General features: G+C 32.7%; 1 protein-coding gene across 18 annotated transcripts in view; it reads left to right on the plus strand.

Moving 5' to 3' along the window:
- R3hdm1 (R3H domain containing 1) overlaps positions 1-26,681 on the plus strand; it is a 178,579-nt gene that overhangs the window by 88,066 nt on the left and 63,832 nt on the right. For 14 of the 18 annotated variants that reach the window (XR_007350901.1, XM_048812209.1, XM_048812205.1 and 11 more), the window contains 11 exons: positions 6,744-6,785; positions 7,276-7,365; positions 11,324-11,438; positions 12,840-12,918; positions 18,468-18,527; positions 18,610-18,750; positions 22,640-22,748; positions 23,254-23,349; positions 26,087-26,124; positions 26,208-26,258; positions 26,368-26,594. Coding sequence is in view for 17 of the 18 variants with exons in the window: in XM_048812209.1 (XP_048668166.1) it covers positions 6,744-6,785; positions 7,276-7,365; positions 11,324-11,438; positions 12,840-12,918; positions 18,468-18,527; positions 18,610-18,750; positions 22,640-22,748; positions 23,254-23,349; positions 26,087-26,124; positions 26,208-26,258; positions 26,368-26,594 (1,048 nt within the window). In the remaining variant the exon portion in view is untranslated. Of the gene's footprint in view, positions 1-6,743; positions 6,786-7,275; positions 7,366-11,323; positions 11,439-12,839; positions 12,919-18,467; positions 18,528-18,609; positions 18,751-20,451; positions 20,585-22,639; positions 22,749-23,253; positions 23,350-26,086; positions 26,125-26,207; positions 26,259-26,367; positions 26,595-26,681 lie in introns of those variants that run through there. The other 4 variants (XM_048812214.1, XM_048812218.1, XM_048812219.1 and 1 more) reach the window with 3 other exon arrangements.

Consider the following 26,681-nt stretch of genomic DNA (forward strand, 5'->3'; position numbering starts at 1 on the left):
ACTATTCTATCATTTTTTTTCTGTTTCCTAAAGACTTTGAGGTCTGCAAGCCAAAAATTCTACCTTCACCATTTTCTTAAGACAATTAAAGAAAGCTTCTTTAAAGATCATCTCATTCCTTTATTCAGTCAAAAACTATTTCTCCCTGTTATGTGCCACACACCATGTTAGACAGACACCAACTCCTACATCTATAAAAAAGTACTTAGTTCCCACTGATTAAGCATAGTCAAGTAGTAATTATCAAAGAAATTAAGAATAGCACATTTTTTCCAGTCATTTTTAGTAACAGCACTTTTTAAAATAACAAAAAATTTTCATCCCTGTAATTAGTACACTGCAGTGATGGCAGCATGCCAGTATCTTGATTGTATCAGAGAAAATCTGCTAAAATTTTATTGCATTTGTGATTGAAATTGTATTTCATTTTAGTCTCTTTTCTACACCTAATGAACATTCTTCCAGGTTGTGTTTAACAACACATGGTTAACTTGTATTATTGTGTTTCCTGCCATGTCTAAGTATTGCCCTTGACAATAAGCATAAGAACATTCTTATGACCACTATTGCATCATGGCTCAGTTGTTTGTACAGGTAATTCAGGAGATTTTTTATTCTTCTTTCTTTCGTGTGTGTGTGTGTGTGTGTGTGTGTGCACGCGCGCACAAGTAGTGTGTGGTTTGATGCTGAGGATCAAACCCAGGGCATTGTGCATACTAGGCAAGCACTAAACCACTTTTTTTTTTTAAGTTAGCTCCCTTAACTCCAAAAACCACTGAACTCTACCCCAGCCCAATCCCAATATTTATTGAAAACCTGTTCTGGGGGTTGGGGATATAGCTCAGTTGGTAGAGTGCTTGCTCACGTGCACAAGGCCCTGGGTTCAATCCCCAGCACCAAAAAAGAAAAGAAAACCTGTTCTGTGCCAAGGAAATATAATAAACAAAAACAGGCAAGGTCTTTGATCTCATGTTCCATATAGCATGGTGACTATAAAGACTTGGAAGAGGAAAAAGTGAGAATTTATTTTATGTTAATTCATCAAATACGATCTTTACTGTTTCTTCAAATGTTTATTTAGCATTTACTGTATGAAAAATTGATTCTGTTTTGAGTTTCTGGGGTTCAAGATGCCTCCATCAGAGTTACCTGGCAAGGGGACTACAACAGTTGAAATGAATGTACAGAAGAGACTAAAGTAATAGAAATTGGGGATGGAAGTAGATAAAACCAGAAAGTAACTTTTCCTATGTTTTTACAAAAAATAATGTGAAAGTCATCTGTTTCAGCATCAACAAGGAACTGTGTGTTTTATTAATATGTGTGGTATGATACTGAGGATCAAACAAAAAGTCTGATTAGTATGGAGTTACCTATTCTAAAACTATTAAACATTTTATCTTCCTTTGGTACCTCTAAGGTACTGGGTAAAGATTGTGTATACACAGTCCAAAACATATTGGAACAATTCAAACAATGCCTCCCTACTCCCCAATCCCTTGTCAACTGTTTTTTAAAAATAAGATAGCCAATCCAAATTGTGTTGGTAATCTTTGTTGTGGAGTACAGAAGAGAGCTGATTTTTGTTATCACCTAAGCAAGCCTTGTTTGTCAGAATGCATGAATAGCTTCTAATGTGTATGAATGAATTTTCAACACACAGACTCAGTTAAAGTAGGGTTGAATACATTCCCAGTTTCTTTAGTAAGCCTTTTTTTAATATTTATTTTTTAGTTGTAGTTGGACACAATACCATTGTTTTATTTATTTATTTTTATGTGGTGCTAAGGATCGAACCCAGGGCCTTGCACGTGCTAGGGGAGTGCTCTACCACTGAGCCACAACCCTAACCCTTTAGTAAGCCTTTTGATAATCAAGCTGAGACTCTTATGTCTTCTATTCCCCAAATTAGTTCTAAGACATTTCTTTAAAAGGGAACAGAGAGCAAGATAAGAGGAAAGAAAGCAATGGTGTTCTAATAAGGCTCTCAGAAAAATTCAGGGCACAAAGCCACACTTTTTCAATATTGAGAGCAAAGGAGTAGGCAATAAATTCCTTAATTGATGAAACATACAAAGATGTTTCTTTTTAAGCCATCAAATAAAAGCCTCTATGTGAAATCATGCAAATCATTTTTCTATTTGTCATGCAGAGATTAAAAAGGATGTGTGTAATGTAGTGCTGGAGAGAAAAAAGGAAAAGATGGGGATGGATGTCATGAAAATCAAAAGGAGATCCGTAGAAGAGAAGGGACCAAGAGATGGGAGGAAGGGGGGAAGTGCTTGGGAGTGATATTTTCCAAAGTATATTTTTATATTGTGTGCATTTATGATTATATGAAAACAAATCTCATCGTTATGTACTATAATGCACCAATGAAAAATGTATAAAGAATTTTTTTAAAAAGGATGTATAATGTACCTAACACAGAGAGCCTTACAAATGGGAGATAGTATTAACAATAGTATTATAATCATCATAATTATTAGTAATTATTTATGAGCTACAACACAACTAAATGGTTTTTCAAATTTGTCCCTTTATTATCATGCAAGATGGATTTTTTTAATATTAAAATAAAAAGTAAAATGTCTTTCTTAACACAACTCCCCAAAATTTCAATGTAATAATTATTGTTTCTGTTAACCCTATTTATATGCTGTAGTTTTATTGTCTTTTATTAATTTTGAATGAGTTCTCTTTTTAGAACTTCTTGCTTCACTTCCCATGGTACAATTTACTTTTTAAATCTCTTTCTAGAACTTGGTACTCTTTCTATTGAACCTGGGTCATATGCATATATGACAGACCTTATAAATATGTTCACTTTTCACAATACTTTACTATGACATGTATGAAGATGTTTATCATACTTTGTAAGTGTAGACATGTTTTTATATACTATTTTTATTTCCTTGGATGATTTTCATGTATATCACCAATAGGATGAGGAGATTCTTTGCCTTCATTTAATATATAGATAACCAGAAATTCTATTTCTCTTTCTTTCTCTGGGAACTTTTCCTTATAGTGTAAGACTTTGACCTTTGGATTTCAACCCTGTGCTCTATGGTCTGAAGGTTAAGTGTTAAAAATAAACTAGTGATTGTGTTAATTTGTTGGTTTACTGATTTTTTTTTTTTAAGTTAGCTCCCTTACCTCCAAAAACTTTGTTTTCTCTTTCAAATGGCAGCATGGTGTCTTTTATTTTTACTGCTTCTGACCTTTCGCCTAGACATTTTATTCATTATATTCTTTCACATAATTACCATTAACCCTTACTACCATCCAGAGAAGTGGTGAGAATAAGCTCTTCAAGATCTGTTAAGAGTCTTAGTTAAAGGTTTCATTAAAATTAAAATTTCTTTCATAATAGTTATTAATTATAAAGGAAAATGATCCCCTTTTTGAATTAAGTCACATTTCCTCTTAATTCAGTGATATTAGATTGGCAGTTATTTTTATGTTAACATTGTATAACCCAGGAATATTATTCTGGTTCCCAATTCTCCAAATTCTGGTAGCTGGCAGCTCTGTCCATACATTAAATACTAGTTTCAAACTGAAATTCTACTAACATTGTTGCATATTCTGTACCCACTTGTTGGCCTAGTTCCTGTCCTATACTTCGTTGTAGAACAGTGTAAATTATAAATTGGTGCTTTGTCTCTAAACCATCTAAATTCTAATTTAATTAGCATCCCTTTGAACTAGTTTAGATCTGTTAAACTAGCTGCCACATTTTTTCTGACAGCAAAATTCTGCTAAGAATGAAAATGTGCTGTAAATGACAAAATCTGATTTTAAAATAATTATATACCAAATTTGGAGAATTCCTATTTTAAGCCAAATTTAACTGCCAGATTGATAACAAATATGAAATAAAGGATATTAACTTCATAAACAGAACTTTTTTCTCTGCTTTGTTATGTGTGTATGGCAGTGTTTTAGAATACATTATATAACTTTTGTTCTTTGCTATTGAACTGAAATAATACCTAATTTTATTGAATAATGCCACTTAGGCAGTTTATGGTTTACTACGTAGTAGTGCTTTCGTTTTACTGTGTAACAAATTACCACAAACTTATACTTAAAAGAGCACTCATTTATCAGCTCATAGTAGATCCAGTTGGGTTCTCTGCTGTTTTACAGGACCAAAATTAAAGGTGTCAGTGAGACTGCGCCCTTTTCTGAGGAATCATGCTTTTAAGGATCATTCCAGTTATTAGCAGAACTCACTTTTTTACTGTTGGTATGAGGTTTTACTGTTGATCTGAGGTCCTGGTTTCCAAGCTGGCTGTTGGGCTCTCTGCTTTTAGGAGGCTAGTCAGTACTTCTCAAATTGTCCTATTTTCAGAACCAACAATGGTGTATTTAATTCTTTAAATCTGTCTGACTTTCCCTTGTATTCTCTACCTGAGAAAACTCCTTGCTTTTAAAGGGCTCAGTTGAATGGGTCAGACTCACCTGAATCCTAAATCTGTATCCTAAAATCAACTGACTTGTCTCAGTTACTTGTGTACAATCCCTTCATACCAGTACCTAGATTAGTAATCAGTTAAATAAGTAGAGATTGGGAGTCCTCTTGGGGGCCATCTTTAAAATTCTGTCTACCAGGTGTATGTGTAATCCACAACAAAAACGTTTTTTATAGGTGTAATGTAACGGGCACAGGACTAAGATTGTGAAGCTCTTGGGTTCTGTTTGGCTATTTAAGTAGCTCATTCTGGTTTGGGCAGTCTTTAATACCAGGTCCTATGTCTTATTCATTTTCATATCTCCAGTTCCTGGCACAAAGTTTAGTGTATAGCAGAAACTAAGAACATGTTAGTTACATGATGCTAAATTAAGATAATTTTAGTTCTCTGTGTCTTTCCTCATCTTTCTTCAGCATCATCAAAGGCTCCTTACAAATTAAAACAGATAGTCAATACACATGTAAGACTTTGAATACTCTAAAGCAGTACTATAGGAACAATATATAGCATCATCTTTATTTTACAGGTTGAAAGCAGCATCTGATAAATTAAGTAACTTATCAAAGACCTCATGGCCAATAAGCAGAGATAGAACATTGGTTTTCTGATACCAAAGCCACCTTTTTTTTTTTTTTTTTTAATCTTTCACTGAATCTCTTTAAGAACCCTGCGAATTAGTTCAAACTGTGTAAACTTTATACAGATAAGAGTAAACTGAAATAGTTTGACTAGGGTCACCTAGTAAAGCAGCAGAAATTTAAGTCCAGCTCTTCTGCCTTTTAATCATCTTTTATTTTAGACATTTTTAATAGAAGGTTTATACTATAGTACTTATAATTGCAAGGGTTGAAAGCATAGGACAAGAGTAAGCCACAAATTAATTTCCTTTTTGCTTTCTTAGAACTCTTCTAGTCACGTGCATTATCCTGGTATCCATTTATTAGATTTCTCTCATTTTTTTGGTTCCTATAAGCCTTGACTCTATGGTAGTATAACTTCTTTCCTTTCTTTTAGTATGTAAGTTACAGACTTTTTTTTTTATTTTAACCAGATTAAAGAAGAGAGCAAATAGAAACAGAAAACAGTACCAACATGCAGAAGCCCTCTTAGGCAGCATTAATATATGTGTATGTGTACACATACATAGAATTTTATTCTCTATAAGAAACAAAGTCATTTTTCTTAATTTTGTCCTGATTTTTCTTTTGTTTTATTATTGATTTGGTGATCCGGAGTCAAAATCCTAAGAATATCATGCTCTTATCTTTGAAGATCTTTGGACTCAAAATAGGAAGAATGACGTACTGCTACTATAGACTCCTATTTCTGTTGACTCTATAAAAAATGGCTTTGTTTGAATGTCAGAATAAAATGGTGGCCATTTTCTTTCTTATGTGACATGTATAAGTCTGAGATTTGAGGATGTTTCATATGTTTTGCGTTTGTTACTAAACTGGCTCCCTGATGTTACTGAGTATAAATGGTAGATGCCTGGACCCTGTGCTGGTCGGGGTTGGGTTTGGAGTGGGAGATAGGAAGGAGGCAGGAAGAAAGTCTATTTTAAAAATCTATCTGATTCTGATGCATAGGTATTTTGACTGCTTTCCCAAATCAAAGCCTGATATCACAAACTAGAACTAGTTGCCTCAGTGGGTTCTCCAGTTATGTGATTGGTAATCTGTCATGTTAAACATCCATATTGTAAGTCTGCCCTCTTTCTTTCATCTCTGCTTCATTGCTTTACCCCAGACTTGGTGAACAGGATTCTGTCACTAATAAACTGGTGATGTGCTTCATACATTGCCAAAAGGCTCAATAGATGTGTGGTTGGACTCTGACTCTGCATTTGAAACATTCTCTTTAGAAATGTTGGAACTTTTCTGATTTCAGCTACTTAAAACTGCTGAGTTGTTTTGGGAGGTTCCCTGCCCCCAAACTTAGCTATAAAGCAAATATAAAATACTTGAAGAAGTCTATCTTATTTTGCTATAAAATCACCTTGTAAGTTCCACTGAGTTCAATTAACACAGAATCATGGCTCTTTGCTGACTTAAAGAAAAATGCCAACTCACAGAAGGATTTTAGAGAAATTTCTTCAAGTGTGCTTCTGGGAGGAATCAATACTCTTTCTCTGAAACCAATTTTGATTTCCTCATTTTGCATACTTTGTGCACAGTTTTTCTGTGTTTTAGGTTTATGAATTAAGCAAATTTTCTGTCTCAGTATGAAATTTAATACAAATCTTTCTTGTTGTATGTTCAGCGACCACTGCAGTCATTTGGACAGACAGGAAAAAGGTCTAAGGTATAGTAAATATTTTGGTGTGCTGGCATGCCAAGGGCCTTCCTTCATGCTTGATGAATCCTTGTTTTCATATAGCACTACATTCAGTTTAGTTTTTTGTTTTTTGTTTTTTTTCATATTTTGTTTGGGGCAGAAAGCTTGTTTTGTTTTATTTGGGGCTTTTTTGTCTTGCCTAGTTGCTTTTGTGCATTGCTTTTTTATCTTGGATGGTTTTTTATCTATAGAGAAATTGCTTTCTCACCATTCTTGGGTTTTGAAGTTGGAATTATTCCCATTCTTGCTATTGCTATAATTTTCCAAACTGCAGTTGTTTGCTTTTTCTCTTAACAAAAGGCTTTAGAGGTGCTTAATGATGTATTTGACTTGTACATTTCATCTATTTTTATACATGGCAAAAACTATAAAGAAATTTAGAAACTCACTCCAGGGGGCTTTTGGATATGCCCTAGACTTATGAAATGTAGTGTTAATTTTAAATACTTCTCTCTAGTCAAGCTCAAAGTTAAAGCTAGTTCGGAGCCTTGCAGTTTGTGAAGAGTCTCCACCACCTCCTGCAGCAGAGATATCACAGGAGAACCAGGTAAAAACAAAACAAAGCAAAACAAAAATTGTTATTTGAAGACATGGTGGAACTGGAGAAATTTTTCATATGGTTAAGTGTGTGTGCGTGTATTCAATTTGTTTTGTTTTTACTAAGTAAAAAAACCAAGATACATAAGAAAGCTGGAAAAACTCTTTGCTTTAGTCTAAGGCTTAAAATAATGATTTCTCTTTTGGTAAAACTTTGGGATCATATAATAACTGGGACTATTAACTTAAAGATAATTACAAAATTTTTGTTGAAATATTATAAAATATTAAATTGTATTTTCAGCAAATATTATTATGATGAAATTTGTCCTTTTACTTTTTAGTTTGAGAAATTTTTATAATATTGATTCTTTGAAAAGAAATTGCCCAGGACTTCAGCTTAATACATTATTTGACTTAAGATGAATGCATGGTAAAGCCAGTTTTCATTTTAAAGTAATTCTTTAATAGTTGTCTCATACTTCTAATTCTTCTATCTGTACTTTAAAAATGTAGAATAATGAGATTTAAGCAAATAATCCAGTTTGCCTGTTACATTCTTTTTAATGCTATGATTTTACCTTTCTATTAATTTCAGCCGTGGATTGATCTTTATCTCATGTTACATTTGGGACATTTGTGCATAAATGTTTTTAGACTTTTCTCACCACTGTTCATCATTGTGATAACGTGGGATGTTAGTGGTTTGTTTTACTTTGTAAAAGGTCTAGCAACCTAAAATGCTCCTGTATCCCAACCATTTCCAAACAATGGAGGCAACTTTGTGGTTATTTAAGAAGCTGTGACTAATTAAAAAAAAAAAAAAAAAAGAAAGAAAAGAAAAAGAAAAAGTCATGCCATTTTGCACATCTTTTTTTAAAAATATATATGTATTTGGTGATTCAAGTAAAAATTATACTTTGCCTTTATTCAGATGATGCTCTTAAAAGCATACTATAGATACTAAAGATAGTTGGCACACATTTAGAATATGCACCATACTTTGTTTCTAGGATTTAAAGAAAATAAAATTTTAAAATGAAATCAGTTGTTAATGAAATGTTCTTAAAAATCTTTCTTCTTTGATATTTGTTCAAGTGTCAATATCAGATTCAAAATTCTTTGTAATTTGTTTTTAAATGTAGCTCCTTAGGAGATAGACATATGTTTTAACTTGATAAAATAGATACATATTAGCAATAAAATAGCAGATTTTCTAACAAAAAGCAGAAATATAGTCAGAATATTTTATTAAGTAATATTGTCTGGAGAACATTTTCAAATATATACCTTTAGCTTTTTGCATGGTTGTTAAGTCTGAACAATTAAGATATACTCTGAAAGAAAAAAGAAGAAACTCAGCAAAATGTTTTTTTGAAAAGGAAATTTTAAAAGTTCTTTTGTACAAATGAGAGTGAAGAATGCACCTATTCATAATGGAGCAATAAACAGTATAGTGTTCTTTGAAAATTCATGTCTTCTTTCTGTTTACTGTAATTCTATAACATTTCATCCTCATAGTATAATAATCAAAGGAGATTGAGGGCATGAGAAAGATTGGGCATTTGTAAGAGTATTAATGCAGAAAAAGTGGGTAATTTTTGAGAATGGTATCATCATCTTTTCTTATTTTTCAATGTATTTTACCTTATGTGGAAACACATTGAAGGAAAAATATCTTAAGATACTCAATAAATCTGACTAATGAAAATTCATGTGAGAAAAAAATAACAGGGATATATATAATGTATTTTAATGTATACATTGTTGATAATTTTAGTGTTAACAGTTTTAAAAATGGTTTACATCATATGGATAATGAATGAGATGGTTATGTCAGAACTTAGTTACTCCTTAATATAATGTTTCCTTATATTCTCAGACATAATTTTTTCTTTTTAGATGTTAACCTATTATTACTACCTCTTTGCATAAAAGATATTCCTTTTATAGAACGTTTTTCAAGCATTGAGTTAACCAAATGGCACCAGAATAAGTACTGGAAAATAAACGAAATATGCTACTATCTTATCCTTGATGCTGGAGATACTTTTCAACTAATATGCTTGATATATTTTTGAGGAATTAACTTGGAATAAAACTCATTATAAAAAAGTTGAGAGGCAATCAAAAGAGAAATGTCACTTATGTCTGATGAGAGATTATGAGAGGGAAGTGACCTCAATAAAGATATCAATGACAGTAAAGAATAAAGGAATTACAGCTTTTTATGATGCTCCAGTTTTCTGTGGTCCGAAAAGTTTATATATAAGGATTTCAGCATTTAAAATATGTCTTGTTTATTTACTAGTGGGGGGAAAAAAAAGGCCAACTGAAGACTAAGTCCTTTCATATTAAGTCTACTAGATTTTTTTAATACCATTCATTTTGATTAAATAATTTAATATCTAGAATGTAAATGTATGGCTTTAGGAGCAGTATTGGAAATGAAATCTGCTAGTCATTGGAAAAGCCTTTGAGTGATTGTCTAAGAGGAGGTAATATGAAATTTTTTTTCCCCATCTGGATTTGTAACAAGAAGCTGCAAGTCAGGAAAACTCCTAAATGTTCTACTTATGAAAAATAGTTCTGAAATTTATTTCCAAATGCCTGCTTTACAATTACAGAAAGATGAAGGAAAATGCCTTAGAAATTAATCACAGTGAAAAATATGACAAACTGGTTGATGAATGCAATAAGTTTTCAAGTGTTTTGGGTAAGCAAAAACAGAGGATAAAGCAAATGTCCATCATCCAGGTGAAGATTGCCAGTACACAGCATTTACACTATATTCTGAGCACAAACTAAGAGGGAATAGATTAAAAGAACAAAAATTAGATGAAAACAGCAAAATGTGTTTGATCAAGATTCTGTAAAGGCTATTGTGGGAGTAGATATATAAGTAAAAAAATTCCACTAGCTGCAAATTTGAAAACCCTGAAATTTATATCCTCTTTGATACTGACTTACTGCTTCTATTGCCACCACCACCATCCAGAAAAGCTAGATAATTGTCTTGATGTTTTTCATCACAAAAGAACAACACTATAACTTAGTCTAAAAATACACTGAACTTTTTTTAATATTAATTTTTAGTACATATTTTAACTTAGTACTCAATAGACTAAACTTTTATCTTTAGTACAAATGGTCTGGAATAGATCCTAGCTTTCTTTATAACATTGCCCAAATAAAGAAAGCTCAACATGATTTTTACCCTTTTCAGGCTGTATGAATTAATTTCCAGTAATTCCATTGGGTTCTGTGTTGCATCGAATGAGATTGTTTTAAAATAAAATACAAAGTGTTCCATTTTAGTTTTATAGAATGTGGTTTTCTTTACAGTTCAGCATTATATATCTTGAAGGAACTCAATCTTCTTTGAAATATTTCTAAAACAACTTTGTGGTAATTGAAAGAAGCACAGTGATATATAAATATTAAATAGGAAATAATCATTTTAAGTTATATGTCATTGATTTTGGAAATTTTGTATTTTTGTTTGTGGTGGGAGAATGAAGGAAATGTGTGCTTTTAACAGGTACTCTGAAACCTAAGGTTTATTGACTCAACACTCATGCATTTCCATTGTCATGACTGATGATAATTACCATGCTTTTGCTTGGCATGAAAAAATAGGTTAAGGTAACCTTAGTTCTGACCTTCCAGGGGCTTACAAGTAAAAACAGATACACTTAATAGGAAATGTTTGTTTTGTCCAAAATAATTTCTAAGATGTCTTCCAATTGATAGAGTCCAATGAAAACATTATTTTAGCATTTTTCTCAAGATATTGATAAAAGTAATAAATATTTTTTAGTTATTTTCTAGTGTGAAATTTTCAGTTGGGCAAAATTAAAATTTTTTTCCTTCCTCTACAATTGTGTGTTGCTCAGGAAATATAACCTTGTGGTATTATATGAATTGCTTTATATTTTCATTGGATAACTGATTTTGCCTTCCAACAGGAAAAAATTCAGATCCAGTTATCACAGTCATTTGAAAAAGAGGAGAAGCCCTTGAAAGATGAAGCAGAAAAAGAAAAGGCCAGTGATAAGTTGCCCAGAAAAATGTTATCAAGAGGTTTGCAATTTTTTTAACATAATTTTAGTTTCACTCTCAATAATTTCATCCTTTATCCCTCAATAATTATATATAATAAAACTGTATTAAAAACAACTCAGAGCAGCCCAGGTATGGTGACAAACACCTGAAACCCCAGCAATTCAGGAGTCTGAAGCAAGAGGATCTTAAGTTTGAAGCCAGCCTTAGCATCTTTGCAAAACCCTGTTTCAGTATAAAAAATGAGAAGTACTGGGCCCTTTGTCATAGTGAGAAAGGGCCCTGGATTTAGTCTCCAGTACAAAATTAAAAAAAAAAAAAAAAAAAAAAGGGGTGGGCAGACTGGAGAGAGACCCTGTAGTATTTATTTATCTGGTCTAACATACTTCTGTACATCAGTTAGATGCTTTGGCCAAAAATGGCAGGCAGCACATACTCATCACTAAGGAAGATACTCAACTTGATCTTGCCTGTCTGTCTTTCATACTGAAATACTGAAATCATTATAATTTGTATGTTAAACTGGATGTGATGGTGCACACCTGTAATGCCAGTAGCTCCAGAAGCTGAGGAAGGAGGAATGCAAGTTCAAAGCCATCCTCAGCAACTTAGTGAGACTTTAGCAACTTATTTTACACACACACACATATATACACACACACACACACACACACACACACATATATATTTATACATATACATATATGTATATACTTCATTAATTTCCTTATGATATAAAGAACTGATGCCATGATATTTAGTGCCCCATAAGACTATTCTTGGAAACCCAGAATGTTTATCTTTCATAAAAAGTTTTGAAAGTCTTCACCATCATTTCAGTTATGTTCATGAGTATTATAAACTGCATAAGGATATTATATTTTAAAGGAAAGAAACATGACTTTAAAAAATATTTTGAAAGCAAGCCTTTGCTAATAGACATGAAAGAATTCTAAATACGTAAAATTATTCTTGGAGAACTAAAATTCTTATCTACTTCAAAATTACTGTCTCCATTTACTTTCATAAGTGAGGTGAACTTTTAATTTGATACAAATATGGTTAATTATCTAAATCATTTGAATTTTTTACCTAAGGAAGTATTTTTTTAATATGAGGGTGTGGTGAGTATGTAAGAGAATCTTAAAAGAATTCAGAGTAAATTATTCTGACATGTGTGAGAGGTTCATTTTTTTTAAGAATATGCATGTCCATGTAGTTATATAAACCTATGTCATGCACATTATACAAGAGTAGAAAAATTGTAATCATTTGAGTTCATAAATTTCTTTTCCTACTTTGTCAATTTTTTTTTTTTTTTAAATGTGGGGCATCTCGTTTAAAGTATACATCAGATGTAAAAGGGAAAAGGATTTGTTTTCAAACAACTTTATACTGGATTTTTGTGTTGTTGTTTTTTAGATTCCAGTCAAGAATACACTGATTCAACTGGCATAGATCTACATGAATTTTTAGTAAATACATTAAAAAACAATCCCAGGTAAAAATTATATTTATAAGGTTTACATTGCTTCTAGAGTACAATAATTTTGCTATATATTTTCATTATTGAGTTAAAGTATTAAAGTAAGATAGCAGATATTTGAAGTACCCCAAAGGCATTTTAGTTTTTTAGGGCTCAGATGTTGTTGGTCTACTGTATGCACATGTATAAATATTTTTTTGCATTATGCATGTTATCATGATGTAAAAATTCATAACTTTTAGGTATTTGAGGAAATACAAAATCACCAAGATAGGCTCTGATGTGAAATTGAGAGATGGTATTAGTCATTAGAAAAAAAGAAAAATATATGGCTTCTCATAGTGCACCCAACCAAATTAAGAATTCACTGTATTCATTTATAATGAGATCTTAAAGGTAATTAAATACAGAATTTTTGTTCTTTATTGCTGAGTTGGCAAACATTTACTTCCAAAGCTTTTTTTTTTTTTAAAAAAAAAAAACCTCCAATTTACCCCCAAAGCTTTTTTTTTTTAACAAATGCAAAAGTTTTTTAAGTTGGCTGCACAGATTTTTAAATGTACAATTTAATGGTTTTCAGTATATTCACAGATATGCACAAGTATCACAGTTTTAGAACTTTTTCATCACCCTGAAAAGAACCCAGTAACCTCTAACTATCCCTATGCTAATAGTAATAATGAAATTATTATTTTATTATAATCTAATCTGTTTTTTGTTCCTATAGATTTCCGATTTGGACATCTCTTTGAATGAAATTATATAACATGTTTTTTAATGACTGACTTTAATTCACTTAATAAGGTTTTCAAGATTCATCCATGTTGTAGCATGCATTAGTACTTTATTTTTCTTTGCCTTTTTTTAGTATATAAAAGTTAACAACTCGTGATGTCTAATGAACAATGAAAAAATTGTTTTTACTAATATCAGTGTGGGTTTAGGAAGTTGAAGCTAATATTAAGTTTTGTGAAAAATAAAGTTTACTTAATAAATGGCTTATTTTCTCAATGAAGCAAATGGCTAATTGCCAGTTATAAATGTCCCACAATTAGTGGTAAGTACAGCAAATTTTCACTAAAGTTTTCAGAATGAAATATTGCCTGATAATTTCTAGATTTGTTTTTATTGATATGAAAATTTAGTCAATTTTTAATCCAGGCATGGTGGCACATGCCTGTAATCCCAGGAAGTCAAGAATTTGGAGCGGGAGGATTGCAAGCTCAAGGCTAGCCTAGGCAACTTAGCAAGACCCCCAACTCAAAACAATTTTTCCTTTCTGGATCATTTGCATTTTGAAATTTTTCTTCATATCACTAAATCTTCTTTATTTTGTTATTAGCCCAATAAATAAACTCAATTTTAACTGTTAAATAATGAGTTATCTGGAATTTCTGTTTGCAAGAAATATTTTCAGTGGCCTAAGTACAATCGTTACTGAATTAGAACCTATATACCTGAAGAACACTTTGACAGAGATTATACTACTAATTTTATTCCTGTTTTTGAATTTTATAGCCATGTTGTGTAGGTTTTATATGTACTTCTTTTATTGGAGGTAATATTTAAATTATTTCTTACTTTTTGCAGAGATTTGACCCAGGGCATATAAAATAGTGAATTACAAGGTGTTCAGATAGAAGCTTTATTGTTTTCTGCTTTTTTAATTTGCTACTGGTCCACCAGCTATACATACTTTCTCTAAAGTTAGTTCTGGTACAATGACTTGAAAACTGAAAACTAACAGATTGTTGCCTTTTTGTGTTAGCTTTAAATACTAGTTTATTAATCAGTTTAATTGAAATAAATGTGTTTACTGTGTCTTAAACAATTAATATGTATTTGTTCCTTTTAAAGCTTATACAGTAGCAATTTCAGTAAGTACATCTACCTTTAGATGGTTTTGATTCACCTGCCAAACATTAATATGCCTTAAGAAAAGCAACTGTGTATCCATTAGTTCTAGTCCTATATATAATACTCCTACAAAGAATTATTAACTTTTAACTTATGTCAATAACCAAAAGACCTAACCTTGATAGTAGATTTGAAAATTTGGAATTGTGAACTAAGCACTGTGAATAAAAGGTAGAAGGTGTAAAACTTAGAACCTTAGCTGAGTTATCACTCGTATTTGCCTAGCAAGTCCTACTAAAAGCAGGGGATTTTTATTTAAATAGTATGCAGCCCAGATAATAATAGAAAATCCTCTGCAATTCATATATCTAAATTTTAAGGGGGAAAGTCCTGTTGTGTCAAGAGCACAATTTTTATATTTTATTTTCTTTCATAGAGACATTAGAATTTTTTTTTCCCAATGGAACTCTGAGTTGCCTGCTTCAGATGCTTTTTTAAAAAAATAAGAGTGTATAAGCCAAGTGCATGCCTGTAATCCCAGCAACTCAAAAGGCTGAGGCAAGAGAGGATCACAAGTTCAAGACCAGCTTTAGCAACTTAGTGAGACACTGTCTCAAAATAAAAAATAAAAGGGGCTGGGATGTGGCTCAGTGGTAAAGCACCCTGGGTTTAACCCCTAGTACCAAAAATAAACAAATAGTATAAAATATATCAAAAAAATTACTGAAAATTGTATGATCTCAAAATAAATTGACCCTAAAAGCTGAGATAAAAAGAGATCTTATAGGGGTGGGGTTGTAGCTCAGTGGTAGAGCACTTGCCTCATACATGTGAGGCCCTGGGTTTGATCCTCATCACTACATAAAAGTAAATAAAAATAAAGATATTTTAATAAAAGGTCTTAAGCTAAGCAAATACATTCTTTGGGGGAAACATTTATGAAATAGAAATCCCCATCCTTCCCCAAAAATTTAAGGAAGGATATTTAAAGACCTTCTGGATAAAATAATTTCATTAATTTATTCCATGCAAAAAATATATTTGGTGGTTTTTTAATATACATATAATACAAATAACTAACAATACTGATGAAATAAGATAATAATTGTGATAAATGCTATTGAAAAAAGAAATGAATTTAAGAAAAGCATATTAAGAGAATATTTTAGGCAAAGAGAACAGCATATTCAAGGAACAGAGATAAGCAAGAATACGAATAGTTTAATTGAGTTAGGTCAGGCAGTGAGGCTGGAGAGATTGATGAAGACCAGTTTATGCCTGTTCTTGTAGACCATGTTACAGAAGTTCAGTTCTAAGAGCAGTGGGAAACCCATAGCAGATTTAAGCAAGGGAATACATGGTCACGTATATATATTCTTAAAAGATCATTATCCAAAAGAAAATGTGGTATATATGCACAGTGGAATATTTCTCAGCCTTAAAGAAGAATGAAATTATGGCATTTGCAGGTAAATGGATGGAACTGAAGAATATCATGCTAAGCAAAATAAGCCAATCCCAAAAAAACAGAAGCTGAATGTTTTTTCTAATGTGTGGATGCTAATTCATAATAAGGGGCAGGGGAAGAGGGTTAGGGAAGAATAGAGGTACTTTGGATTAGGCAGAGGGGAGTAAAAGGAGGGGAGAGAGAGTATTAGGGTGGAAAGGATAGAAGAATCAATCGGACATTATTACCCAATGTACATATATGATTACATGACTAGTGTGATTCTACATCATGTACAACCAGAAAAATGAGAAGTTATACTCTATTTATGTATGATGTGTCAAAAGACATTCTACCATTGTATATTGCTAATTAGAACAAATTTTTTAAAAAAGATTATCCAGCTGGGCACAGTGGCGCATGCCTGCAGCTTAGAGGCTAGGCTGGAGGATCACAAATTAAAGCCAGCCACAGCAACTTAACAAGGCCCTAAGTAACTCAACAAGATCCTGTCTTCAAAAAAAGTAAAATAAAAAGGGCTGGAGATGTTGCTCAGTGGCTAAGCACCCCTGTATTCAATCCCTGGTACAACCCCCCAAAAATCTATATAATACATCATATATATTATATATTATTATCCATGCTTCATAAAGAATAGATTGGGGGAAAAAAATAAGGAAATATACAGGGAAAGAGTATTTACTGCCATTATAATAATCAAGCCAGAGATCCAATGGAAAAAATAAAAGGCAGACAAAATTTTTAGCAGACATTAACAGAGTAGGAGAATTAGAAAAAGAATGGTACAGGCCTGAAATTCTTATGCTTCTAATATGACACACTGGGTATGAGGTGGTACTAAGATAGAGAGTATGAAAGAATCAGGTCTGAGGGCAAAATTGAATGTTGCTAGAATTTGTGTTAAAATGTACTTTTCTTCTCAGCTTTTGGGTTTGAAATCACCAGGTAGACATAGTTTTCTCTTGACTTTTTAAACTAGTGAAAAATGTGACTAAATATTTGTTGAATATATGAACTTTCTGTGGAGTTCAGCATGTTAGTTTTATGAAACTTGTTTTGCAGTATACAGAGAGAATCAAACTCATGATTGATGCATAGACTTTCAGGTGACCTAATCCAGATCTGTTAACTCCTGTATTAAAATTTGAAAAGATTCTCCTATATACTGTTTATTTTAGAGAGCCATTAACCCTTTGATCTCAGTTTCTTTTTTTAGTTTTCTGTGGACACAACATCTTTATTTTTTATGTGGTGCTGAGGATCAAACCCAGCGCCCTGCACATGCCAAGCAAGCGCGCTGCCACTTGAACCACATCCCCAGCCCATCATTTTCTTAATTCTTATTCTTAAAATTTGGAAGACAGAACTGAATGATTTGCTTCTACCCTTAAGGTTATGTTAGGTTGGCGGGAGAGGGGTTGTTTTGTTTTGTTTTTCCACATGCACATGAAATTTCCAGAGAGCATAGAAAAACTAAAGCAATGTTCTTGTTTTGTGCACCTTTGTGAAGTGGTACCATTAATTTGTTACAGCCTTACTGTACTAAATAGGACCCTGGAGTGCTAATTTGTTGTATATGTTGGACATCTTTGGTTTCACTTTGATATTTCTGGGAATAGTTCTCAAAGCCTTAAAAGTACACAATAGCAATTTACAGAATGATTGAAAAGTCCTTCTTTTCTGTGATACTTAGTAATGTAGTTTATACTTCTCTGCTATAGCGACATCTGCATACTAGCATTATATTCCCTTAGGAGTATTCCTGTTATTAGCAATACAGGTTATTCAGAGTACTGTTTCTATGGAGTTCAGCATGGTAACAAAGCCATGAGCTTAAGTAAAGATGGCTGTTTTCCTGCTAACTCTCAGCTTTATTGAATGAGGAAGAAAAACTAATCTACTCCATATATTTTAAGAGCAAACTATAGCATAATGATACTTAGCAGAACAGAATGCATTTAAGAATGGCCACGTTTGGTAATTGTTAAAGTTGTGTGTATATTACACACTCTCTCCACAGGTGTGCATTTGTGTGTGAAAAATTCCATAATGAAAATTTAAACAGAAAAAAATCATTTTTCAGTATCTTAAAACATTTGTTAGAAAGCATGTAAATATTTTCACATCAAGCTTATGATAGTTCTAAGTGTATAAAGGGGAAAATAGCTATGAAAATTCATAACCTGTTGGCATTTATGATTAAGCTTTTACATATAAAAGTCTTCATACTTTGTTTCAGGGACAGAATGATGCTGCTGAAATTGGAACAAGAAATTTTAGATTTCATTGGTAATAATGAGTAAGTCCTGACATTTAACAAGAAAAAAATTATCATCACAGTTCTTCTTGACTTACTAAATTGGTTTTTCTTCTACTTCTAGGTCTCCACGTAAAAAATTCCCCCCAATGACATCTTACCATAGGATGCTATTACACAGAGTAGCCGCTTACTTTGGATTAGACCACAATGTTGATCAGAGTGGGAAGTCTGTCATAGTAAACAAAACTAGCAATACAAGAATGTAAGTGTCAAGAGATGTAGGTACATGTTATATGTCTATGTACTAATACTTACCTTCCCACAGCATCTTTCATCTCAGGGTTTCCACATGTTTTAGCAATCTAAATAAATGTCATGATAACCGTATGTGATATTACCTACAAATACATTTAGCTCACTAGGAAAAAATGGACCCACCTGGACTGAAATAAGAAAGATGAGTCCGGGACACATGTTTTGAATAATTAACTCAGAATATAATATCAGCCATGTTTGTTAGCTACTCTCTATTAAAGATTTTTTTAATTTACATAATTTAAATAGCCATGGCCAGCCTCAGGCAAATTAGTTTTAGTTTTTGTTTTTAATGAGCAGAATTTGTCTTTACGGTTTTTTGTTTTTTTTTTTTTTAACAAATTTTCACATTTAATTTATCTCCTATCACTTTACTACCCTTTCCAAAAGCCCATTTTTTTATGAAAAAAATAAAGCAGACCTCTAGCAGACCTCAAGAAATTGTGACTGTTGGTTAATATAGCATCATCCATATTGCTACATTCCCTTCCTGGGCTATGTATGTAAAACTTGCTGAGGAAATTTTTTAAATGGTTAGGAGGAGCTTTTGTTTTATAGTATTGGTAAAGTAGATAATCAATGCTGATATTGCAAGTAGAAGGCCCCATGCAGAGACATTCAAGTTATTACATGTACATAGCACCTATTCTATTTGTAAGTCTTATCCTAAAGCAGTTTGTTAAGTTCATCTTAAATTTGGTATCTGCCTTTCAAAAGGATTTTGTTTCTTAATTTCATATGTGGCAGCATGGGACAATAGTAATAAACAGCAGTTGACTTCAGATGCTATAAATAATATTCTTTAATCCATTATTTTTCTACCTTTCCTGAAATCGAACTTTTCTCAAAGTCTTGTGTTTGAACCATGTAGTTTGCACGTTTAAATTTAAATCATCTTTGTCCCTTCTGCTATAAAGACCTTTATCTTTATAGCTACCATATTGCTTACTGGAACTAAATTGGTTTTCTTCCATTTCAAATAGTCTTTTGTCAACTAAATAGATACATTTGGTATTTTTAAAACAATCATTCCTACAAGTAAAATTAATAAACATAGTTGTCTTGGGTGAAAGGCCCTCTCTTTAGGGATTATTTTAAAAATGTGGATCTGATTTAATTTTCATCTGTTGACTCCTTGCTCTTAAAATATTGTTATCAGTTAGTCTTTTTCCAATTAGTTATATAATGGCTAAACTAGGATATTAATCATTAAGATATGAGCTGAACTAAAAGTGAACAAAAGTTTTAACTTAACCAAATTCATTTAACCAATACCTTTCAACATTACTCAGAGCTGCTGGATTCCTAAGCACATGTACATTAGCAGGCATTTTGACTAACATTTTGACTGATGACTCTAAGGTTTTCAATACAGTGTAACCTCAGTTATTTGAATTATATGAATTATGTCAGAAAGCTTTAGGGTTCTCTTTATCATGGTAATTAGTAGTTTAGCTAAGCAGAGCTAATTATGATGTGCTTAAAGAAGTCTGGGTTGATAACGTAATTACTACTAAACATTTCGGATCATTGAAGTTACACTGTATTTTTGTTTTATATCTTCTGGGATATGAAGAAGGTTGTAAATCGGAAAACCTTAGAGATCTGCTCCACATTGAATAAAAACAAACTTACCTTTTCCTCATAGGGAGATTACCCGCTCCAGCCTTGAACCAGTGGTGTTGTGGATGTCAACAACCCGGTGTCCACTGGGGTGTCTCAATGGAGCGGGAAGTTGGCGATTGCAGGGCAGTAAATTCAGGCATCTATAAAACAAAGAGGTAAGACAGTCTTAAGGTTAGCGGAAATGCCTGCCAATGTTATTTGGTGTGGGGAATCCAGCTGCTCTTAGAAAAGTTGCCAGGCCCTTGGTTAAACCTTAGAGTTCACTTTGGAATAACAATCTTTCACTCAACTACAATCTCCTTGAGTAAGAAAATGTGAGTTTGAACAACTACTAAAATAGATGTCATTAGTAAATGAGGCAATCGTATGACAAAAACAAGATACTGCCATTGTCAGAACCAAATAGATAATCTTCCAAATCCCAAAGGAAAGCATTCTTCCCATAATTTTGATTACAAAGCTGTTTGTATTCCTTTTTACTTTTTATATAGCTTTATGCAGATATCTACTCCATTTCACACATCTAAATCTGTTTTATAATAGAGATTTCTTTTGCTTGTTTAAATTATTCTCATTTTTAAATCTTCTACATAATTTACAGGAGTCGGTACTTTATTAAAAATTCACATTACAACAAATATTCAGCAGTGTTATTTGGGTCCTATATATAATGAAATGTTAGTTTCTGAAAATGGGCGATTTGGGATTATGATTAGGAATTTTCTAAGAGTATTCACATACTTATATACCTTTATAATAAACATGTGTACATATACAGATATATATTTATTTGTATCTGTATATATTTATATATATTTGAACCTGATTTTAAAAACTAATAAGATTCATTAAGATTTTGTGACTATTAGATCTGTTTTTCTATATCATATATTTTAAAAGAAAAATTCACTGTTAGAATAGAATGACATTAAGTCCCAGAATTTTATTGAATTAATATTTGAAGCTGGGCATATATTTGGGGAGATGAATTTCATAATTATATTTTCCAAGGGCTAGAACCATATGTCTGTCTTCTAGTATCAGTGGAATTTACAACCTTTCTAGTCTGAAAAGACTAATCTGCTATAAAATGTATTGCTAGGACTTCATATTCATTATTTTAGGTTGCAATGTTCACCTCCAAAAAAGAACTTATCTTTTCTAGCCTGTTAATGTGAAACAAAACCATGCCCTGCTATAATATAGAATTTTTGGTTCCAGGCACTCAGGCCCATAATCCCAGAAGCTTTGAGGGGTGAGGCAGGAGGATCACAAGTTCAAAGCCAGCCTCAGCAACTTAGTGAGGCCCTAAGCAACTTAGAAAGATTCTGTCTCAAAACATTTTTAAAAAGGGTTGAGGATGTAACTCAGTGGTTAAGCACCCCTGGGTTCAATCCCTAGTTACCTATACACACACACACACACACACTGGGTTCAATCCCTAGTTACCCATACACAAACACACACACACTCAGGAATTTTTAGTAACTTGGGTACATTTTGAAATAGTCTCTTAAGTTTCTAGCTAATTCAACCCAAAATATTTGATTACTTCCAGTTATATAACAGAAGACTAGGCAATATAGGAATGTAATATATACGCTATAGTGCTATATGTTTTTACATGTACCACATTTTCTTATATATTTAGAGGTGGCAATGGAGAGAAGATATGTAGGCTTTTTGTCAGACTATTCTGGACTCCAACTATAGCTCAGTCATGTACTTGTCCTTCGACCTTGAATGTTGGCTTAAGCTATTTGAACCTCAATTTTCTCAATAATATTTATAAAAATAACAAACTTCCCCTGAGTGTTTACCATGTTAAATGTTGTTCCTGTATTAATTCATTTCATCTTTAGAACAACTCTGATGATAACCAGGTAACCTAGAGCAAACATGGCATTTTTATACATGCAAGACCTATTATACCAGTAGTTCTTCCCTTCTTATAGATGAGGAAACTGGGAAATAGGTTAAGTAACTTGTGCAAGACCTAAAGCCACTTCCATGACTAAAGCTTGATATTTGAACCTGTAACATGGGATAGTTAGTGTTTTCTTGTGAGATAATTATGAGGAAAAAGTGAGATAAATATCTATTAACGGCACTAATAAGTAACTTATTACTTTTCATTAAATGTTGTTTGATTTTTCTGTAAATACTGTGCATTATCTTTTTTGTTCCTTTGTTTTGTTTTGTTTTTTTAGACCTGATCAGAAATTTAATGAACATATTAAGGATGATAGAGGTGACGACTTTCAGAAACGATATATCCTTAAGAGAGACAACTCTAGTTTTGACAAAGATGATAACCAGGTAACCTAGAGAGCAAACATGGCATTTTTATACATGCAAGACCTATTATACCAGTAGTTCATTGTTTTAGTCAGCTTTTTCACTGCTGTGACTAAAGGACCCAACCAGCACAATTGTAGAGGAAAAAAGGCTTTTTTAAGAGCTTCACAGTTTTATTTTCAGCTCACAGTCTTAGTCCAGAGGCAGCCGGCTCCATTCCTCCTTGCATGGTGGAAGAGTGTGGTAGAGGAAAGCAGTTCACATGGTGATCAGAAAGCAGAGAGAGTCTCTACTTGTCAGATACAAATATATACCCCAAAGCCACACCCCAATTCCCACCTCTTCCAGCAACACCCTCCCATTTCAATTACTACTCAGTTAATCCCTATTGGGGGATTAATTCACTAATTGGGTTAAGACTCTTATAATCCAATCATTTCTCCTCTGAACTGTGAGCTTTGGGGGAACACCACATCTAAACCACAACATTCATTTTCCCAAGAATTAATTGTTCTCTTTTCTTTAGATGAGAATACGTTTGAGAGATGACAGAAGAAGCAAATCTATAGAAGAAAGAGAAGAAGAATATCAGAAAGCTCGAGACCGAATATTTTCCCAAGATGTATGTACCAATGTTTAGGACTTTATGTTAGAATACATTCTAATTGCATTGTAGGGTCTCAATTCCTCTTTAATCTATTGATTATGTTTATTATTTTACACATTAGGTCACCTTTTAGAAATATTGACACATTTTGTTTATGTTAATAATTTAATAGTTTACAGAATACTACATTGCAGCACTATTGTAAAATTTCAGAAAAGGTAGAAGCAAATGACAGGAGTTACTGAGACTGTTGGACTTAGTATATGTTTGTAGTTTTTTTCTCCAGACTTCTGACAAAACTTTGGTAACTGTCTACGAGTCATATGTTATAAATCCTATTGATTGTAGTAGACTTGCTTTGATAAATAACTTATTATTTCTTTTAAAATATTCTAATTAATTTTTTATTAATAATCATTTTAACTTTATAAATGATTATAAATGACTAATTATTTTATACATATTTGTCAGAAGAGAATTGATTTGTTTTGTTTTTGTTTTTTGTGGTGCTGAGGATTGAACCCAGGGCCTTGTACATGCTATGCGAGCGAGTACTCTACCACTGAGCTACATCCCCAGCCGGAGAATCAATTTGTTTTTACCAGCATTTGCTAAGCACCTCTTCTTTGCAGTACTCAGTACTCTTCAAGGAATATATATAAATGTATGAAACATGTGCTAACACTGCTACATACAGAAATTTTCTGTGTCTTAAAAGAAAAAGATGAAATAACATTAAAATTCAGACCATTCGTTAAAAGAATTTATAAATTTAACAAATCTCATTGATTACTTACTTAGTAAGTACTATGCTGGGCACTGAAGAACATATCCATTGTCAGTTTATAATAATTTATCCCAAAACAACCCTGTGTGATCAATACTGTCAATGTTTTTATGCTATACATAGAGAAACTCAGATACCAAAAGGCAAAGCAAAATAGCCAGAATTCACACAGCTAGAAAATAGCAGAGTTGGGATTTCAGTCTCGGTCTGCTGAATGCAGAACCTACATTAGATATACTTTTCTCTCACTAGTTTGTAAGATAAATGAGGTCTGCCCCGATAAGGAGTTAAATAATAACAATATGGTATGTGGTTTGTATAGAGATATGAAGGTAAAATAGGGGACATAGCCATGAAGTACTGCAAACTATGGGACAAGGTGTAGAAGAACCACAAACCAGAATTTGGTAGGGAGTGACAGAATTATCTTCTGAGAGGAGATCTACAGGAGTAAAGAGTTAAAAGTATATGGTTAGTATATGCATAGGCCCAGAGGTAAGGGGGAACTTGTCATATAAAGAACTGGAAGAATCAGTGACAGGGTTATAGCCAGGCTGGCATAGGAAGTATAGAAAGTTTAGGTCAGAGAAAACAGGAACCAGGTGACTTGAGCCCTGGAAGTTTGTTAAAGTATCTGGACTTCAGGTGGTGGTGGTGGTGGTTGTGTGTGTATGTGTTTGTGTGTGTGTGTGTGTGTGTCTGAAAACTTTTTCTATGAAGGACCATATAATAAATATTTTAGGCTTTTTGAACCGTATAGTTTTTCTCACATCACATCTACTCAAATCTGACTTTTAGTGAGACAGTACATAAATAAGTAGTCATGTTCCAATAAAACTTCATTACAGGGCTGGGGTTGTGACTCAGTGGTAGAGTGCTCACTTAGCATCTGTAAGGCCCTGGGTTCAATCCTCAGCACCACATAAAGATAAATGAATAAAGGTATTGTGTCCATCTGTAACTAAAAAAAAAAATTAAATAAAAATTTTTATTAACAGAAATAAGTGGCTGGCTATAGTTTGTTGACTCCTCTGCTAAAGCAGGGATCCATGAAGGGTAGAAGTATAATCACAATGACCTTTGATAGAAATTGCCCTGGCTTCTCTTGTATAAACTGAATGAAAAAGGCAAAAATTGGTAGCTAGAAAACTGTACAGAAGACTGTTTTAATAAAACAAACAAAAGTGATTGTTGCCTGACTTCAGTTAATAGCACCAAAGGAATTTGACTATAAACTCCATAAAAGCATAGCTGTTTGTTCACTCTGTTAATCAAATATTTATTAAGGGAAGGAAGCAGAATCAGTAAACTGGTATATATTTTGAATATATGATAACAAAAATGCATTCACTTGTTTGGAAGAGAATATTTGAATTTCAAATTAATTTGAACCATACAACCAGTGGCATCAAGATACATAGCTATTAAAAGTAAGCACAGTAGTTGGGGCTGGGGTTGTGGCTCAGTGGTAGAGCATGTGCAAGGCCCTGGGTTCAATCCTCAGCACCACATAAAATTAAATAGATGAATAAAATAAAGGTATAGTGTTCAGCTATTTAAAAAAAAAAAAAAAGCATAATAGCTGAACACACCTATAACCCCAGTGACTCGGGAGGCTGAGGCAAGAGAATTGCAAGTTCAGCACCAGCCTCAACAATGTAGCAAGGCTGTAAACAATTTAGTGAGACCAGCTCAAAATAAAAAATGAGGAGGGCTGGGGATTTAGCTCAATGGCAAAGTGTCTCTAGTACAAAATAAAAATAAGCATAGTATCTCCAAGCTACAAAAAATTCCATTATAATTTATATGTGTATCCTTATTCTTATCACCAATTTGGAGGTTTTTGGGGGGTGGGGATACTTTTTAAATATTATTGCATGTGAATTTTGTTGTCATCATTGGTTTACAAGTGGCATTATGTATTTGACTAAAGCTCAACTTTTTATCTCTCTCCTTTCTTTCTAGTCCCTATGTTCCCAAGAGAATTACATTATTGACAAAAGGTAAGAGAATTTTTGACATCTATTTTGGTTAATATCTGACTGATGTTAATAAAAATTAAAATGTCTTATTCAAATGCCAACAGAATCCAAGACGAGGATGCTAGTAGTACCCAGCAGAGGCGCCAGATATTTAGGTATTGGAAGCATGTTTTCAATGCAGTATTGAAAAATTAAAGCATTTTTTCTTTATTCTTTCTTTTCTTTCCCCTATTAGCTTTTCAAAGTTTTATTTCTAAATTACAGAGTTAATAAAGATGCTTCAGGGAGATCAACCAATAGCCATCAAAGCAGCACTGAGAATGAGTTGAAATACTCAGAACCACGGCCCTGGAGCAGCACAGATTCAGATAGTTCCCTGCGAAATTTGAAGCCTGCTGTAACCAAAGCCAGCAGCTTTAGTGGAATCTCAGTCCTGACAAGAGGTGATAGTTCTGGAAGCAGCAAAAGCATAGGCAGGCTTTCTAAAACAGGTATAAATATCTGCTTAATCCTATCTAATCAAAATATTAGTTTCCTGATGTTGTCTTAACTTTTTATTTTGTGGCTTTGATTATCTA

Source organism: Marmota marmota, unplaced genomic scaffold (assembly GCF_001458135.2).
Source record: "Marmota marmota marmota unplaced genomic scaffold, marMar, whole genome shotgun sequence".
Lineage (NCBI taxonomy): Eukaryota > Metazoa > Chordata > Mammalia > Rodentia > Sciuridae > Marmota > Marmota marmota.